The 19,156-nt window shown below is 42.7% G+C and overlaps 1 protein-coding gene across 1 annotated transcript in view; it reads left to right on the top strand.

Moving 5' to 3' along the window:
- LOC119735080 (ATP-binding cassette sub-family A member 5-like) overlaps positions 1-17,995 on the top strand; it is a 35,314-nt gene extending 17,319 nt beyond the window's left edge. Inside the window, exons 18-33 of the mRNA XM_038208773.1 lie at positions 196-400; positions 985-1,115; positions 1,636-1,902; positions 2,582-2,878; positions 3,498-3,665; positions 4,237-4,332; positions 4,773-4,864; positions 5,760-5,883; positions 6,523-6,750; positions 7,140-7,312; positions 13,518-13,593; positions 14,156-14,250; positions 14,903-15,019; positions 15,851-16,125; positions 17,079-17,134; positions 17,392-17,995. Coding sequence (XP_038064701.1) covers positions 196-400; positions 985-1,115; positions 1,636-1,902; positions 2,582-2,878; positions 3,498-3,665; positions 4,237-4,332; positions 4,773-4,864; positions 5,760-5,883; positions 6,523-6,750; positions 7,140-7,312; positions 13,518-13,593; positions 14,156-14,250; positions 14,903-15,019; positions 15,851-16,125; positions 17,079-17,134; positions 17,392-17,592 — 2,601 coding nt within the window. The 3' untranslated portion in view covers positions 17,593-17,995. The remainder of the gene's footprint in view (positions 1-195; positions 401-984; positions 1,116-1,635; positions 1,903-2,581; positions 2,879-3,497; positions 3,666-4,236; positions 4,333-4,772; positions 4,865-5,759; positions 5,884-6,522; positions 6,751-7,139; positions 7,313-13,517; positions 13,594-14,155; positions 14,251-14,902; positions 15,020-15,850; positions 16,126-17,078; positions 17,135-17,391) is intronic.
- The last annotated feature ends 1,161 nt before the right edge of the window (positions 17,996-19,156 follow it).

Raw genomic sequence — 19,156 nt, 5'->3', positions numbered from 1 at the left:
TAAGCCTGTATCTACGGAACTAGTGGCACCAATCGCTATGCAACTTTCTACTGATCTGATATGCAACTTCTTCTGATGTCCATGACATAAATATACAACAAATTGCCGAAACAGCCATGTGTTTGTCTGCAAACATAACTCTAGTTCTTCTTATTATTGTTAATATGATTATTGTTCCCCTGTCCCCTTTTTCAGACCTATGTAGTGCGTCTTCTCCTACCGATTATCCTCATGGTGGTTTCAGCTGTCCTGGTAGCCACCGTCTCATTGGACTATGTCAATACTGGCGAGACACCTCCTGTCACCATAGATCCCAAGATGTACGTGGAGAAGACTTCCGGTTATCAGTCTGATAGAGTCAATCCTCTCCTGTACGTTGACAACTTGACAGCACCCGAGGGTGAGTCTTGTAATCGTACGACAAAGACTATTATTAGGCAAAACAAATGGTTGTGTTACGGTGTTTGACTCACGGTGTTTGACTCACGCACAATGGCATTTATTTATGGTGTAAATTGAGGACACACACATGAAACATCATTGATGAATTGAGGACAGGAACCAAATCGAGGACGACCTCGATTAGAAAATGTGTGCAAAACCAGTGAGAGCTGTTACTAAAAAGTTAAGAGTATAAACAAAGGAAAAGGGAAGAGGAACAATAGAAAATCCTTGATTTACACCAAAAACAAATGTGTGTGTGTGCGTGGGTTCGAATCCTGCCAGGAACATGGTGTTTGTGCCCTTGGGTAAGACACTTAACTACAATTGCTTCTCTCCACCCAGGAGTATAAATGGGTACCTGTGAGGGTCGAGGACCGATTGAGCGCTGATATGGCTGCCGCGTGGTCCCATGGCCTGATGAACGGGGTAATAATTGTAAAGCGCTTTGAGATTGTTGAAATACAAAGCGCTATATCAGCACTACGATTATTATTATTGTTATTGCCCTCCCTTGACTGCTTTAAAAATCTCCTTTTGCAGATGTCTCTGTGTTGACGAAAGAATTTGGGCGCATGGGACTGCGCATCAGCGACGAACTCGATGACCTGAGCAAAGTGATGTCTGTGGCACCACACAACTTGGCCACAGTCCCTACCAACTTGGGCACAAGTGTAAGACGATTTTTGTTGATCAATTTTCCCATCCTATTCCCATACTATTTTAAGACAAATTGTTGGACTCATTTATTTCAGGCAATTTTATGCTGGTTTAAATTTCCAAAAAACATTTGTGATCAGAGATGTTGTAATCATCATATATAAGTCAAGAAGGAAAAGTGTGATGTCAGCCTTGTTGCCGTGTGATTCTCTTATTACATAGTGTTTCCTTGTATTTCCTTACACGTAAGGTGATGTTATAAAACGTTCAAACAGTGCAACAAAGAGAACTTAAAACTGCTGAAACTTTGCTGACTTTGGCCAAAGACTTCTACAACATTTTTGAGAGGAGATATTTATTGTCCTGGTTCGGGGGCCACATTTCACAGGAAGGTTTTAAACACTTCTCAGCAGTGTTTAAACTTCAGTTTTAGGCAGCCTCGAAACGGGCTGTCGACCAACAGGAATAGGTGATCTGTCTCAGGTCATAAATTAAGTTCTACAAATTGCGTCTTTTTGGGCTAAATCAATACAGGGTGCAACGCCCAAACTGCTGGTTGCATACAACGGCACAGCGATCCACTCCATCCCGGTAATGATCAGCATTCTCGGCAATGCGCTAAACAACATCCTAACGACAAGCACGCGGATTTTGGACATGACCTTCGTGAACCATCCCTTGCCAACGGAAGCGTACTCCTACCGTCATATGAACGCCGGCGTCTTCATGGTGGCGTTCATACCCATAGGGTTGACACTACTTCCGTCAGGGTTTCTCACAAATATTGTCAGGGAGCGACAGGTGAGTCGGAGTCTTAGAAATGTTAATTCTTTTGAAGATGAACAAAGAAATTGACTGGAGCGGAGTTTTGAACCGGGATCTCCGGATTGCCGCTCCGGTGCTCTAGTTTCAGGGTTTCTCTCAAATATTGTCAGGGAGGAAGAGTCTTAGAAACATCGGAAATTTGAATAAATACAAATGAAATAAAGTGTTTGTTTGAGCAGATTTTAAAACAAATTATACATATTGTGTGAAATATCTCATAACCTTTATTTAGATTTGTGTCTATTCAGTAATAATCATTTTAACCTAATCATAATTTTTTTAATTGTTGAATTAATGTCCTAAGTAAATAAAGACTATTTTGGATATTATTCTTACAGTTTTTTTTTAGCCATCAAAAAATCTGGATAGCAAAAATGAATGATTTTAATCACTTACACACATGCATTAAACAATTCTAATGTTTGTTCATTTTTTACAGTATACACTGAAAAATTCCTTTTAGGGTTCCCAGCCTGACTCTGGAGATCAGGGAAAACCTTGAAAATTAGTTTCCGTTTTCCAGTCAGGGAAAACTCTGAGAATTTGTGATAATTCACAAAAAAATCAGGGAAAACTAGGGCAATTTGACTGTGATCAAGAAGGGAAAGGCTCTAACGACAACAAGACTCTCTGTTTTTTTTTCTTCTTATTTTAGGAGAAAATCCGCACTCAGCTGCGAGTGTCCGGCGTCTCAATGTTCAGCTACTGGTTGTCGCATTTCCTGATTGACTCCGCTCAGATGTTCTTGATGATCATCGTCGCCATCATCATCAGCTTGATTACTGGTTTCTCCACCGGTGGAATGGCGCTGAGTACCGGCGGGGGAATGGCCGCATTCATCCTCTTCGCGATCCCTTGGGTTCCCTTGTCTGTGCTGTTCTCCTACTGTCTGAGCTTCATGTTCTCGGAAGTTAGGACGAGTCAGATAGTGGCTCAGATACTTTACATATTTGTAAGTTTATTTGTTTTATGTATTACCGTCACTTCTCGTGTTTTTGTTTTAAGATGCGTTTCCTGTGCTCTTTTTGAGTTTCGCCTCCAAAAATAGATTTGTTTTTTTTCAATTGCTGTTTTCCTAGCAATATTTAAGTTATTCAATATTCACTTTTGACTGAGACATCGAGCAAAAAAAATCCACCGACGTGTACTTGTTGAGTTGTTTCTTTGCAAAATGCGTATTATCGGCTGCCAGACAATAATTGGGCTGTCACAGGGCGGGTTTATTTCTGTGCAAAAATTAAAGCCCTTGTTCAGAGGGTTGCAGACACCCAAAATCAAACTTAAGTACTTTTATTTTGTCGAAACAAAACATACAAATTGAAAATTTTTTCGCAGGCTACTCCCCAGCTAATGCCAGTACCCATTTGTACTCATGGGTGGAGAGGCAAGTGGGGGTGAAGTGGCTTGCCCAAGGACACAACATATGGCCAGCAGCTAGATTCGAACCCTTGACTCTCTGATCATGAGTCACAAACCCTAACCACTAGGCCACACTCCCCCACCGTCCGCAATACTGTATTCCTAGTTACCATAGCTTTACAAATTTTCCGCTTTTTTTTGGTGTTCTCTAGTTGCCAGTGGCTTTGGTAGTAGCCGCCCTCTTTGTTGATTTACTTCCAAAACCTAATGGAGATTATAATCCCGACATTCCACACCCCGACGCAAGCCTAATGCATCAGATCTTCAGTTTCTTCTATCCTCCGTACACCATCTTTGGGTTACTCTACTTCAGTGATAAGGTACATGTTTCGTCAGCAACACCACGAAGTAACACCCATGTGCATGCAAGTTAAAACTAGCAATCGGAGAAAACGGCATCTAAAGTTGAACGTCTTGTGAAACAACATTGCGTCAAAACGGCAGGGTATTTTCAGTTGGGTTTCTTGTTGTGGACACTTGATGAATTGAATTTATTAAATCTGCTGTTCTTCACGTTGTATCCTTGTCCAAGATGTTTAGATTATTTAAAACATTGCGCGGCTATGCCAAGTGTCATGAAATCGTTCTTAACTTTATTGCGTACCTGCGCAACAAATTTGTTACGTAAGTCTTACGCATAGCGCAAGCTATGCACTTTGTTTGTGAAATCGGCTGCTCGGATGCATGACAAGACTTTCCAGAGAAAATCTGCTCTGAATCAATTCCATAGAAATTTGTGTTCTCTGGGAGGAGGTTTAGGACTACCTTGTCCCTTTTGTCTTGTAAGTTTGACTGATTCTAGCACAGGTGTAGACGTTTTGTAGAATTTACCATTGGTGGAGCTCATTTTCGTTATCTTGTGATTTATTTTTTCAAATGTTACCATTGCAGGTCTATCAAACGGCCTACAAGAAGGAAGAGGTAGATAAGCTTCAGTTTGGAGTTTTCTTTGAAATGATCAACAATGTCCTTCCCGCCATACTGTGCGTAAGTATAGGCGTGTTAATTGGTTGAGGTTTCAGAATGTTTGTTTTGTGTCTTCGTTCTCCATGCAGGGACGTAGTCGAGTCCATCACAAGTTGTCTCAAGTAAATCACAAGTCCAATCACAAGTAAATCACAAGTCACAAGTAAATCACTAGTCCAGTCACAAGTAAATCACAAGTCCAGTCTCAAGTAAATCACAAGTCCAGTCACAAGTAAACAAGACAACAAAATGGATGACAGCCGTTGGAACTGGCGTATATTTACGGACAAGCCACCGAAATCGTCAAGATTTTTCACATTTTTTTTTTTTGTGGTCTGTTTCAAGTTGATCATTTGCTTCGTGAACGACTGCTGAATGTATGAGGTATGTAAATGAAATCTGGGGTGGGATATGACAGTTTGTACAAGATCAGCCAACTTTATTTGTCTTTTTTTCGACAGACTTTGGGTTCTCTGGTGGTAGTGATCTGTCTGCTTCGTGTTCTGGAAGTCATGTCCACGGGAGGCCGTCTGATAGATGCTATCATGTTTTGGTTCGTAAAAAAAACATTTAATATGGTTTCAAGCACAAGATTGCTGTTAATATTGTATTCTTTATAAAATACCGACTGCATCTTATTGCCAATCAAATGACAAACATGGTTTTAAATAACTGCAATTTCAGGTGCAAGTGATAGTTTGAATTGAGGTGTGCAGTCAGTTTCTGCTACTAGGAAAGTTTTTTTCTTGAAGGTGTAAAATCATTTATTTTTCATGCATATTTATTGGCGTTTCCTATAATAACCAACACCACTCAAATTCCAAAGAAGAACTCTCATAAAGCCTAACTTGTTGAAAGTTCATCTTACTGGATATCATTAGTCTTCTCAAGAAAATTTTGTAGGATCATTTGCTTTTCATGCATTTTATTTGTTGTTTCCAATAATAACACCACTCAAAATCCAAAGAAGAACTTTAAAAAAACATCCTATTGAAGATTCAGCTAATATTACATTTTTTTTCTCGAAAAACTGTGATAAATCTTGCACAAACTTTTGATCACGAAACACGATTTCATCCATATCTCTCTGTATTTAAAAAAATCATTCAATTGACTGATTGTTGGAAATCACCTACATTTCTTGATTTCTCCTAAATGACGGCAAGCCGGAAGGAATAATTTCCTGGGGTTTAATCCAAGTAAGCTTTGTGGTAATAATTTGATAGGTTACCTACGGGATAAATGCAAATGATGTCTTTAATTCACCACTGCCTCCAAAAGGAATAGCACAAACAGTCGACACAAAAAAATTGGAATTACGGACGCGGTTTGGTTGCAAGCCTAGGTTTGGTTTGTCTTTTTTCTGTACGGGAAACCCATGACCGTTTCTTGAAATGGAAAATGTCTGTTCTAGAAAATCCTCAGAATTGTTTTTTGTCTTTATACAGGGCAAAGCCGAAACCTGAACATTTGCCTCAGAACGATGACTTCATCGAAGACGAAGACTCGGATGTGAAGGCAGAGAGAGATAAAGTCCGCGGGATATTTCACCAGAGTTCATTTCGGTCTCCGGTAAGTCAGTCCATAAACTGCCCAGATTCTTCAAATATACACCCGAATGTTTTGGTGGATTTTTTGACAAACAAAGTATGGCTGGTTTAGCTCAACCATTATTACTTAACCTGATATTTTTTTTTTTTTTTTGGCCATGTTATAGATGGTTTTCTGCATATTGAGAATTTGGGAGGATTTAGTACAGTGGTGTAAATGTGTGCCGGGGAGGGGCGGGGGGGGGGGGGGGGAGATGACCAAAATCAAAAATTGGCCGGCCGTGAAAAAGGAAAGGGGGGGGGGGGGGGGGGAAACACCACATTTCGCTAGGTAGCACTACTCATGATACAGGTGTACATCTCAATATACTTTTGCGCTTGGGAAGTTGTTGGGAAGTTCTATAAATACCTCATAATCTGCATTTTTTGTTTTCTCACCGCGAAAAAGTGGGGGGATGATCCGATAGCCCATCTCTCCAGTCAAAAAGTTGGGGGGGGGGGGGGATATACCCCAATTACACCCCTACACCACTCCCCCTTGTGATGACTTGGGATGACTTGGGATGACTTGTGATGACTTGTGATGACTTGTGATGGACTTGTGATGACTTGTGATGTCTTGATTACCAATCTACAAAATGATATATCCTTTTTCTGGTAGAATCATGCCCAAACTGCTGGGAATTGTGTCGTGGCCGCCTCCAGCATACGCAAAGTGTTCCACAAGAGACGCTGCTGCTGTCGACCCGGAGAGGACAAAGTGGCCGTGCGTAACCTGTCGCTGAGCGTGAATGAAGGCCAGGTGCTGGGCCTACTCGGACCCAACGGAGCTGGCAAAACCACCTCCATGAACGTCATCACGGCCGACACCAAGCCTGCTAGGGGACAGGTGGGTAGTTTCGGGCCGTGTCAAAAACACTCCAGGGTTGTAAAAATGGATAGGAACTCTCTCAGATCAGTGGAAGGAAAAAGCAAGCTGTTCATGAACCAAGAAGACCATCAGCACGTGAATGGGGTCACAATCAGAGACCATGGAGCAAATTGAGGGATTTTCAAGATATTTTCTTTAGCTTGTGTTACGAATATCCGGTTTCTGAAATCCAACCGACTAGTGGAATTCAAACCGAATTTAAAAAAAAATCTAGATTTTTAAACCCACCACTATTTAGAAACAGCCAATTCCTTTCATTTTGCATCAGGACTCACCCCTTTTTGGTATGCGTGTCTTTTTGAAGTGTTAATTTTTTCATTTCACCCAATTGACATCCTTCCCCTCAGATCCAAATTGCCGGCCACGACCTCGCGTCATCCCTGACCGAAGCGTTCCGCGTCATAGGTTACTGCCCGCAGCATGATCCGCTGTACGAGAACCTGACGGTGCGCGAGCATCTCGAGGCCTATGCACTCATCAAAGGCGTCCATCCGACTGATGCCAAGGCTGTAGCCAAGTCGTGAGTATTGATGAAGACTTTCTCCTGGCAGGCTTTGGTTGACAGAAACAACAGGATTGAATGGTTGCCCCTGCATAAGTGATAGGACAAAACCATAGAGCTATATTAAGCTACTAGAGCGCTAGCTCCTCTTTCCCTATGTGGAGATACTTTGAAGCTGTCCTGGCCGCAGACATTTTGAATTCATTTGGGTGTTTGTGGAACATAATAAAATCACATGGAATGGATTTTAAATAACTAGACTCTAAATGCAACGCACAAGTACAACATACACGAAAAATGTGTGCATGTTTTCTGTGAGTATGACGGTTAAAAAACATCACAGCAAAATTGTCTTCAGCACCTACGCACACGCGCGTTTGCGTAAGTATGCGCAGAGCAAAATGAAACCCTCATTTACTAATTGTGTAATGGGTGGTGGATTTACATAGAGTCGGGATGACCTCCAACTTTGGTGAAATCTGTGGCTACTCTTTTATTGCCTGACAACATGAACTCGAGAACTATCTAGAACATGACTAGCGCCCTCTATAGTCTGATACTATTACATCCCCCTTTTAAAAAAAAAAAATGCTTATCTAGAAATAAATACTGCTTCTGAAAATGCAATAAAAGTGTCGGATTGGTAAAGATGGGGTAATGAGAGTTCCTTTGCTTTAACACGTTTTCCAGAGCTAATGTGATATCTCAAAATCTCTTTGCAGAGGAAAGATGAACAAAACAAAAAATAAAGGTCATTTTCTTGTGTGCCATTACTTCCAACAGGTCCAAAAAAAACCCCACAAATCAGTTGTTAACCTGAAAAACAAAATGCTCTCTGGTGCTATATGAATCTGTCTCTGTAGTCTTACTGAATACAAGGTGAAAAAAAAATTTGGTTGTCTTTTGAAAACAAACAAATGTAGGAAATAATGAATAAAATAATCTTTGCATGACTTCTGCATCTTAGAAAAAGAAAGAAAAATAATCTGGTTTTCATGTGTTTAGTGTAGTCATCTGCATATCCATGAAAACAAGAGTACAATAACAATAAGAGTAAAAAAAAATGGTGGTGCTAAACTGATAATGTTCACACAACTGTTCACAGATCAAGTCTCTTTGGTGGTTTGACTTGCCGACCTGATCGCGTGATAGTGGGAGTTTTCGAGGTGTCCCGTACTTCTCTGTTACGAGACGGTGAAGTGTCATCTTCGAATGTGACACGTTTTTTGACAGGTTCAATGTCACGAAGATGGCGGCGATTGCGTCGAAGTTCGCGACCATTGGGTGTCACTATGACATAAGAACGTGGTTCTTCACAGCGCTGTTTTATCTGAGCTGGTGTCCACAACCCAGTTCGTGGATCCTGTACACGAACTAGTTGACCTGGGTGAAGTGGCTTGAGGTCATGAGCTGATCTGTCATGGTAGGCTTTTTGTTGTGCTTGTCTGTCCTGTAGGCGTTGGTATGTCTGGTCCTTGCGTTCCGAGGTATTCTGAATCACAACAGGAAGGTTGCTCTGAACCTTTCTACCGCAGAGCAGTTCTGCAGGGCTTGGAAGTTTGCTGTCCACTGGGGTTGTCCGAAGGCATAGAAGAGCCATGCTGATGTTTTGACCACTGGCTCTTGCTTTGGTCATTGTACGCTTGACAGTTTGTATCATTCTTTCGACGAACCCATTCGACCGTGGGAAATGAGGCGAAGACGTTACATGTGTAAAGCCCCATCCTTCAGCAAACACTTTGTAGGCGGCAGAGGCAAAATGTGGACCATTGTCGCTAATAATCTTCTCCGGCACACCATGCTCGGAAAAGATTTGCTGAGTGGCATCAATCACTGCACCACTTGTGCAGTTTGCAGGCATTCTGCGAACCAGAGGAAATTTAGAGTAATAGTCAGCTATCATGAGATACTCATTTTCCTCAAAGTGGAATAGGTCAGTTCCAAGTATTTGCCATGGTCGCGTCGGCAGCTCGTGTGGAAGTAGAGTCTCCTTGGTTTGCGACCGTTGATGTTCCTGACATGTAGGGCATTGACTCACAACATGATCTATGTCTTGATTCATGTTGAGCCAATACACAGTGTCTTTCGCTCGGAGCTTCGTCTTGGTTGCACCCTGATGACCCTCATGCAGCTTGTTCAGCGTGTAGGTATGCATGGCTGTAGGTATGACAACACGACATCCTTTCATAAGGATGCCATCAGCGATTGAGAGCTCATCGCGAAATGACCAATATGGTCGGAGGGGAGCTGGGAGATCCTTCATCCGATCTGGCCAACCGGATATGATGATCTGTTTGAGTTCCTGAAGTATGGGATCTCGTTCCGTCTCGCGTTTGACAGCTGCAAGTCGATCGGCAGTGAAGTGCACGAGGTTTATCTGAATGTCTAACGGAATATGTGTACCGTCAGTCGTTGGAGAGCGTGATAAGCTGTCAGCAACGGGAACCTCTTTGCCGGGCCGGTATTGCAGAGTGAAGTTGTATGGCTGAAGACGCATGAGCATACGCTGGAGGCGAGGTGGTGCAGATGTGAGAGGTTTCTGATGAATCATCTGAAGCGGTTTGTGGTCAGACTCGATCGTGAAATGCTTACCATAGACATACGTATGGTAACGCTCACAACCGAAAACAACCGCCAACAGTTCTCGCTCTATGTTCGCGTATCTTGTCTCAGCACTACTGAGTGCCTTTGATGCATATGCGATTGGTTCGCCTTCCTGCATCAAGGTGGCACCCAAACCACGTGACGATGCATCCACCTGAATTGTCGTGGGTTTGTTGGGGTCGAAATATCGCAACGTAGCAGAGTCGCAGATCAAATCGCGTACTTTCTCGAAGCACTGCTGGTGACTTGCAGACCACACATACTCACAGTCATTGCGGAGTAGCTCGCGTAAATCTGCAGTGTGGCTCGACAAGTGCTGGATGAATGGACTTAAGTACGTTACCATTCCAAGAAACTCACGGAGTTGGGTCTTGTCGGGAGGGGGTGGCATGGCCTTGATTGCATGCACTTTAGCTGGGTCAGGGTGGACACCCTGCGCGTCGTACACCATGCCGAAGAATGTGATCTGTTTGTCCTTTATCGCGCACTTGCTACTGTTGAACTTCAGACCGTTTGCTGCAGAAACAGTCATGAGCTTACGAAGGTTCTTGTCATGAGACTGTTCCGAGTCTCCAAAGACAATGATGTCGTCTGCGATTCCGATCACGCCGTCACACTGTTCGAGTATCTGATCCATCCGATGTTGGAAAATATCCTGACTAACTGCCAGGCCAAACGGCATGCGTTTGTAACAATAGCGACCGAAGGGGCTATTGAAAGTCGTCAACAGTGAGCTGTCCTCATCGATATGGATGGACCAGTAACCGTGTTTGGCGTCCATTTTGCTGAAGACCTTTGCGCCAGCAAGTTTGTGCGTGATCTCTTCGAGAGTTGGTGTCTTATGATGACATCGCATGAGTGCCTTGTTAAGGTCTTTGGGATCCAAACAAACGCGTAACTGTCCATTAGCTTTGCGTGAAATCGCGATGCTACTAACCCAATCGGTGGGCTCGGTCACACGTCGGATCACACCCTGTGCTTCCATTTTGTCCAACTCTGACTTAAGTTCATCGCGGAGATGAATGGAGCACTTACGTGGTGCATGCACGACAGGTTGTGCACCTTCACGAAGCACAATGTGATAGGCACCCGGAAAATCTCCAAGTGCATCAAACTGTTCTGGGTACGCGGAGAGTAGATCCTCAACGGAACGAATCGGTTGGTGCTGTGACGTAACATTTCCGTCAGACTGAGCGTGCGATTCAACCGAACAGTTTAGAGCGACAATGTTCAACTGAAGAGCTGTACGAAGACCAATGATAGCCGGACCATCAGTCTCGCAGACATGAAACACAGCATTGTGCCATTCTGACTGGGTGTGTTTACATGGGAGTGTCAGTGTGCCGTACTGCTTAATTTCTGTGCCATTGTATGCCTTGAGAACAGCACCTGAGTCAGCAAGATGTCCTTTGCGCGGAAATCCATCAGAGTCCAGATGACTTGGGTACATTCGACGATAAATGCGAACGGGAATGGTGTTTGTCTGGGCACCTGTGTCCACCTTCGCGTGTAGATTGATAACACGGCGTTCTTTATCTTGTCGCAGTTGGACATAAGTGTAGGCTTCGTCGCGATCGCGTTTGTTTGGACGAATGGCAGATACGACAATATCAAGCGTAAGCTGTTCGAATGGAACGTCAATGTCTCCACTCGGTGGGGCACTGTCTGCAAGCATGTGCATGTCGCGTTGAGAACGGCGTTGTCGTGACTTGGACCGTGACTGCGATTGTGAGCGACGACGAGTATCCCGTGGAGTACGTTGGTTTTGTCGGCCACGTGTGGAATCATCAGATTGGTGTCGGGACTTGCACACATTTCTCCAATGATTACGTTTGCCACAGTTATCACAAGTTGTGTTGTAGGCGGGGCATAAGTCGCGAGGTCTGAAGGGGTGTTGTCTACCACAGTTTCTGCATGTGCGTCGGCGTTGTAGTGCATCAACGGAGGAAGGTCCATGATGAACACTATTAAGCTGTTCCATGTGCGATAGAGATGCTTCATGGGTGCGAGCGATATCCAAACACTGATCAATGGTCAAAGTGTCATCGCGAGCCAATAGTTGCTTTTGCAGGTCTGGGTGACGCGTTCCAGCGATGAACTGTTCGATGATTCTGTCCGCATATTCCTTGTCATCGCGGAATTTACATGTTTGAGCATGTAGTTTTAGTCGTGACATATAGTCGTCAACAGATTCGCGATCCTTCTGCTGGAATTTCTGCAAGTACAGTCGAGCAACACGGAAATTTGTTCTCGGAGTGATTTGTGCAGCGAAGCGATCCCAGACCACATCAGGCTTTTTCGCGTCAGCATCAGGTAAGCTCCATGAATTATACATGCGAAGTCCAGTAGGTCCCATGAAGAGAAGAATATGGTCGACTTGTTTCTCTGTTTTGACATTCTTCACAGAGAAATACAGTTCACATTGTTGTCGAAAAATTTGTATGGAACTGGGCAAATCTGGGTCATCCCAGGCCATTCGAGGAGTGACTGAGTCCGTCATAGTTCCTATTGTATGTTCAGTTCAAACTATGCGAGTATCAGTATATGCTGCACCGTGACGATCCTAAGCTATACACACAGGCGACACGAGGCTACTGTACATACACACAGTCTCTGTATACACCGTTACACGTGCAATAATTACTCAGTCATTTACGTACAATGTGTGGCAAGTTTTCGCGTCAAAATCTCACCTTTTTGAGGCGACGATATGAATGTCAGTAGCGCCAATGACGAGGTAAGAACCGCGCTGCCACCATGTAATGGGTGGTGGATTTACATAGAGTCGGGATGACCTCCAACTTTGGTGAAATCTGTGGCTACTCTTTTATTGCCTGACAACATGAACTCGAGAACTATCTAGAACATGACTAGCGCCCTCTATAGTCTGATACTATTACAATTGTACGTTTCGGTTTTAGACGTATCGGCTTCAATAATGCACCTGTATAGACTGCAAACACAGATATGCAAATAACAGTATTAAAGCTGTACTAAATATCGAGTTTTCCATAGCTTTTTGCACAAATATGGATGCACCCAGCAGGCTCACATTTGTGCAGTGAGTTGGTGCTCTAGTAGTTAAAACTTATGTCAGCGAAAGAAAAACCTGATATATTAAAAATAAAAGCAATATATTTACATCTCTCTGATGCAAAATATCTATAACATGATTTTTAAGACCAATTGAGGTCTATATCAAGGGTTGTACCATTGTTTATATAAATAAGTGGTCTTGGTTGAGACCTGTTAAAACAAGTCCATTCGTTCGTACTTAGGCCCCCCCCCCCCAAAAAAAAAACCCTCTGCTTCCGGTTTCCCTACCTACTCTATTCTGACAGCCCCTATGCTTTATTTTGTTTGGGGAAAAATGAGAAAAAACATCCAAAACCATCCATTACTACCTTTTCCCTTCACTACACGCAGACGCCTCCAAATGATCGTATACAAAAAAAATTGGTAAACAAAAAATATCCCTACCTACCTAGCCTATTTTCCAATGCCACGTAATCGGAAGCAGGACTGTTTTTTTTTGCCTTACTTTAATTAAAAAATCTTCCCCTTGCCAAAAATGTCCTTGCAATGAAATAAACTTCAACAATATTCCTTTCCGTTGCAGTTTCATGGATGCGGTCGGCATCAGCGAGCATGCTAAGAAAAAGGCAAAGGAGTTATCTGGAGGAACCAAGAGGAAGGTACATAACAAAAATAACAAAATTCAAAAATTCAAATTTGCTGTCCCCTAGTGTGGTGATATAGTAGAAGATATACATTACATCAGGCTTTGAAATTCTTTACAATTTGGGTGATTCACAATGCAGTGCGCCACCAAGAGTTTGCCATCCATTTTTCAACTTTACTGTCAACAAAACACGGCCCATTTGAATGAGTGCCAGTAGGCAACTTGAGCTAATTTTGTTGTAGTTTTAGGCATAGCGTTCTGGAAAAAGAAAAGAAAAGGGCAAACCGATACTCGAATAATACGCTTACGAAACTACTGACCGGAAAAGTAACGATTTCAAATGTCCCGTGCTGCGAATTTGTCGACCATTTCCGGCAATGCACTGGAAAAAATGAACTCTTCATGGCAAACTCTTTGTGGCGCACTGCATTGTGATACGCCCAAATTGTGATGATGGTTGTCAAGAAGATTAAAGGTTTTGTTTGAAACGTGAAGTTGTACAAATCTTACGTCATTCATAATGATTCTTACGTCATTCATATAATTAGCATTCCGTGTCAATTTTTTCTCGACAGCTGTGCTTCGCTATCAGCATGCTTGGAAAGCCCAAAATTGTGTTTTTGGACGAACCATCGACTGGCATGGATCCAAGCTCCAAGCGGTTTGTCTGGTAAGTAACATTACTTGTAACAAAATTAACCATTCATCTAGGTACAAAGTAAAATCTGTTTAAGTTACAGTTTTAACCCAACAATCATTCCTTCTCTAAATTACCATTTTTCTTGCAATCACAAAAGATATTCACTTTCGAATGCGACACCGACCCCAAAACAGCCAAAGCTTATTGAATTATTATGTTACAATTTTCAAATGATCCACTCCGTTCACAAGTACTCCCTCACCGGCAAACAAAGTACAGTTGGGGGTGACCGACCGACGCCATCTTGCCTGACTGCAATTTTGCCGCGACGCGCGGCCATACCACTGCATGTACAAAGTACAAATCCCCTGGTGTACGTGCGCCACACACAAGGAACGGTGCGCGTCAACCAGCTAAATGTCTCGCCCATGGGACGTCTTTGCTAGGTAAAAGGGCGCCCTCTTTCATTGGCCGGCGCACGGAGCTCATTGGCTGTCGGACGATAATTCTCATGGGGAAGGCTGGTTCCGGCCCCACAATCAGCATCGATAACGTACAGACCGGGAGCCAGTCTGCTCGCAAAGCGTTTTTGAGAGGGTTGTAGAGTTCCAAAAAAAAAAAAAAAAGGATAAATACTTGAAGCATTTCACTTTGGTTGTTTATTTGTAAATTTGCTGTGCAGGAACATCATCATTTCCAGTTTCCGTGGCGACCAGGGAGCCATCTTGACGACACATTCCATGGAGGAAGCGGACGCTGTGTGCTCTCGGGTTGGAATCATGGTCCTTGGAAAGTTGATGTAAGTCTCATAAGAAGACAAGTCAATAATTTATAAATAATTTCAAGTAAATAATTTATGCACTTGGTCGTAACTCGGGTGCAGCTTGATCTTGAAAAACCAGTCGCTGACTGTTCTGTGTCGTCGCAAGGATGACCCGACACTGATTTACAAAAAATTATGTGATAACTGCATACTGCAGGGTGTCATCTGATCAAGTTAAAATATTTCCCAAGGGCAAAGAAACTTGCGGTAGGAAGTTGTCTTTCCAATTTCAGCAACTTGAATTTGACTTTGCAAAATTTAACAAACACTAATGTGTCAGAAAAGTTGCTGCCTATGAAAAAAACCAAATCTATGAAAAAAGAAACCTCGGGAAAATATTCGGGAATACAGCGCCTTGCAGAAAAGCCTAAAAATTATTACCGGAGTGCCGCGCCGATATGATAGCTACGCTTGCTCTGCGTATGATAGGTACGCATTCTCTGCAAAGTCAGCAGCTGTAGCAAATTAGCATATAATTAGCATAACAAAGGCTCATTGCCATGAGATGCAAATTAGCCTGCCGAGCTGGCTGTTGGCAGGTAACTCAGGACCAAATTTAGTCCGCAAACTTCGCTGAGCTCGGGAACGGTCATTTTTTAAGCCAAGTTTTAAGGCCAAAAAAAATAATGTCTCCGGTTTCTGGAATGGAGCTTGCTCAAAAAAGGTAACATCATCTTACATTGAGAATTTTGTTTTTCAATTTTGGCTACGGCGATGCGTGTACAGACCAGAAACTGGAGACTTTTTTTGAGGGGGGGGGGGCCTAATGTAGTCTATTCTTATTTCTTTCCTTGTAAATCTCGTCAGGTGTCTCGGTACAACTCAGCATCTGAAGGGCAAGTACGGCCGTGGCTACAGCCTGGAAGTCAAGCTCAACCCGGGCCCAGCTTACTACTCCATGGACCACACCAGCGGCCAGGCAGTCCAGCTACTGGAGGGACTCTTGGCGTCGCTGGACAACCAGATCAGGAAGGTCTTCCCCAGCGCTGAGGTCATGGAGAGCTTCGGGGAGCGTGTGACGTACAAGATCCCCAGCAGAGACGTTAAGTCGCTGTCTACGGTCTTTGCTGTGCTTGAACAAGGTATGTAGCATGGCTGAAATTTATCAGGATTTTTTTTCAGGATTTTTCCGGATTTCAGGAATATTTTGTCATGATTTTTCCAGATTTTAGAAAATGTTTGGTCAGGACTTTTGCCTGATTTCCAGATTTTTGTCTGGATTTTTGTTCTCCTGATTTCAGAATTTTTAAAGAATCTCTTTTGAAATCTGGAATTCCTGAGGTTTTGTTCCAAATTATTTTATGTTGGACAAAAAAAGTGGGTGTTGTAAGGATCAGTGACGACTCAAGGCAAATACGAACATATACCAGACATCTTATGTTGTTCTGGTGCCCTTGGAAACCTCAAATCCTCTACTTATTCTATTCACAATGCAGTGGCGCCTCTAAGAGTTTGCCACGGAGAGCTCATTTTTTCCAGGGCATTGTGGGAGATGGTTGACAAATTCGCAGTGTAGGACATTTGAAATTGTTAGTTTTTCCTCTGTCAGTACTTTCGTAAGCATATGATTCGAGTATATGTTTGCCCATTTTCTTTTCTTTTTATCAATATGGTGTTTTTTTGTATAGCGGCAGAACGCTATGCCCAATCTACAACAAATTAGCTCCAGTTGTCTACTGGCACTCATTCAAATGGGCCGTGTTTTATCGACCGTAAACTTGAAAAATTGACCCTCCATGGCAAACTCTAGGTGGCGCACTGCAATGAATGACCCGAATTGTTTGGTGGATTTTTTGTTTTCCCCAAATCTGCCCCTGAACCTTGAACTGCCTTAAATTGTCTTGGAAGTTCCCTCGCTCTAATCCACTATCAAATGGGAGCACTGCCCAGAAGCAGAAATTTATCCTCATTAAATTTCTACCCTGTCCGAGAAAGATGCTGGTGTTATAATCAGTATGAATGTTGCAGAATTATGTGCTCCATTCTTTCAGAGGGCATATCCACAACATTACTTTTTTCTTTGGGTCTCTTTCAGGCAAAGAGTCACTGAACATCGAGGAATACAGCTTCAGCCAGGCTTCTCTTGAACAGGTACTTTATTACTACCATTGTTGTAAATTCAAGGACAAATTCAGATTTTAATCAGCTAGCCGACCCCGGCAAGCATTGTGGTTGAGGGGTCAGATGTCTCAGCAAGCTTGTGACTAATCCTCAGTATTGAATTAAAGTCTCCACAGCACAAAATTCCATCATGTAAAATCATGATTAAAGGTTTTTTACATTCGCTTCTTTCCGCTGATGCATGACATTGTCTTGATTTGATATTTGATCATATCTTATTCTTTCAGGTGTTCCTTGAGTTTGCCAGGATGCAGTCTGGAGAAGACCAGAATATCTCGCCTACCCATCATGCGGGAATGACCTCGCCTACCCATCATGCCGGAATGACAAACAGCGCATTCGATCTTGGTGAAAACAGTCATCCGGTCAACATGCAGCCAAATTGGCCTACAGAACCACCTCCCTACAGCGCTGCAGTAGAGGTATAGAGTTTGTTCTCGTAACGGACTTTCAACAATTTCCAGGTTTTATTTTAATGAAATTAAAAATTCTTTGTTTCTGTTTTGGGCATTTGCTTCCCTCCGTTAAAAGTTGTTTTTTTTTATTTGCTGTGCATTGTATGCTGGAGAAGCATGGAGCGTCAAGCTAGGCCAGGCCCATGGGCGGATCCAGAACACAATTTTTGGGGGGCCAAAAAAAAAATTTGGTGCCCCAAAAAGTGGGGCCAAAAAATTACGGCAAGGGGTTCGAGGCCCGCTTAAAAGCCCCTAAAATAATTTGGATTCTAGATGCTCTGTGGTACGATCTGAGGCAATTTCTGACCTTTTTTAACCCATTTTTTTGTTGAGGAAAAGGGTGTGGTGTATGCAGTGACTGTCACTTAAAAAAACAAACAAATTGGGTTCATTTTTTTGGGGGGGGGGGTGGGCCATGGCCCCCGTTGCCCCCCCCCCCCTCCCTGGATCTGCCCTTGGCCAGGCCGCATATTAAAATATCAAACACAATAAATTGTACAAAAAGTGGCTAGTTGACTCAAGAAATACAATCTTATGTTACCAATTATTTTTTTAAAATGTATGGATCCAACTTCCAGTGATATGATCAAGTGCTAAGGTGCTTCTAATGTTTTGTAATTTTAATAGGTTTTTGGACAAACTTGCTTCCTCGTAAAATAAAACTGACTGTGTCATAGTGCAAGATCCGAGCTTTAACTAGGTTATGTTTTAACATTTGGGCGAATTTGTGAATGGATTTTCAAACTTTTTATTTATAAATATATGAACGTCACATCGTTTGTCCTGCAAACAATCTGAATCTGAGTGGTACAACATCTGTCAGGGTTTGGGTTTTTTTGGGTTTTTTTGGCGTTTCTGAAGACTTTGTATTTATTTGTTTAGATCAGTGAAGGTTGCACATTTGAAGGGAAAAAGTTCTTAAAACACAGAACTGAAATATTTTCACTTGAGAAAACAAATGTTACTAAAGATTGATGAATTCCCCAAACCCGATTTGAGGGGGGGGGGGTCGAAACACCCCTCCCCCTGCTGTGACACCCCAAAAACAAAGTTTCTAACATAAGTGCATAAGTAAGAACGTGCTGCATGACCAATATGTCTGCCCCTCCGCAACAATCGGACATAAACAAATCTGACTGGCCTGACAACCCCCCCCCCCTCCCACCCCTGCAACAATTCCTGGATCTGCCTCTAGATGATTTTGATAATTTGGGGATTTTAAATAGGATTTGGTCTGTTCGAATTGGGAAGGCGTACATTTTTGCAAGGAGTATAAAATGACGATTTTAGGAACGACTGGTCACTTCGTAGCTTTCTCACCTGCTTGACGTCGGCCACTCAGGGCCTAACTTTCAAACTCCACTCAATCTTTAAAAATAAAATCAGTGCATTTTTTTTCATTTACTGAAAATTTTAGAATTGGCCATGCACTCTATTTAGAAATGTGTTTATATTTAGAAATATAACAAAGCCTACACATTTTTGAAATATTTATATTCCTGTCATCCTTGCCTAAAATGTATGAAATGTTTGGGTT

Source organism: Patiria miniata, unplaced genomic scaffold (genome assembly GCF_015706575.1).
Source record: "Patiria miniata isolate m_02_andy unplaced genomic scaffold, ASM1570657v1 HiC_scaffold_28, whole genome shotgun sequence".
NCBI lineage: Eukaryota > Metazoa > Echinodermata > Asteroidea > Valvatida > Asterinidae > Patiria > Patiria miniata.
The sequence above is the reverse complement of the archived record's forward strand: the minus strand, read 5'-3'. Positions and strand labels throughout refer to the sequence as shown.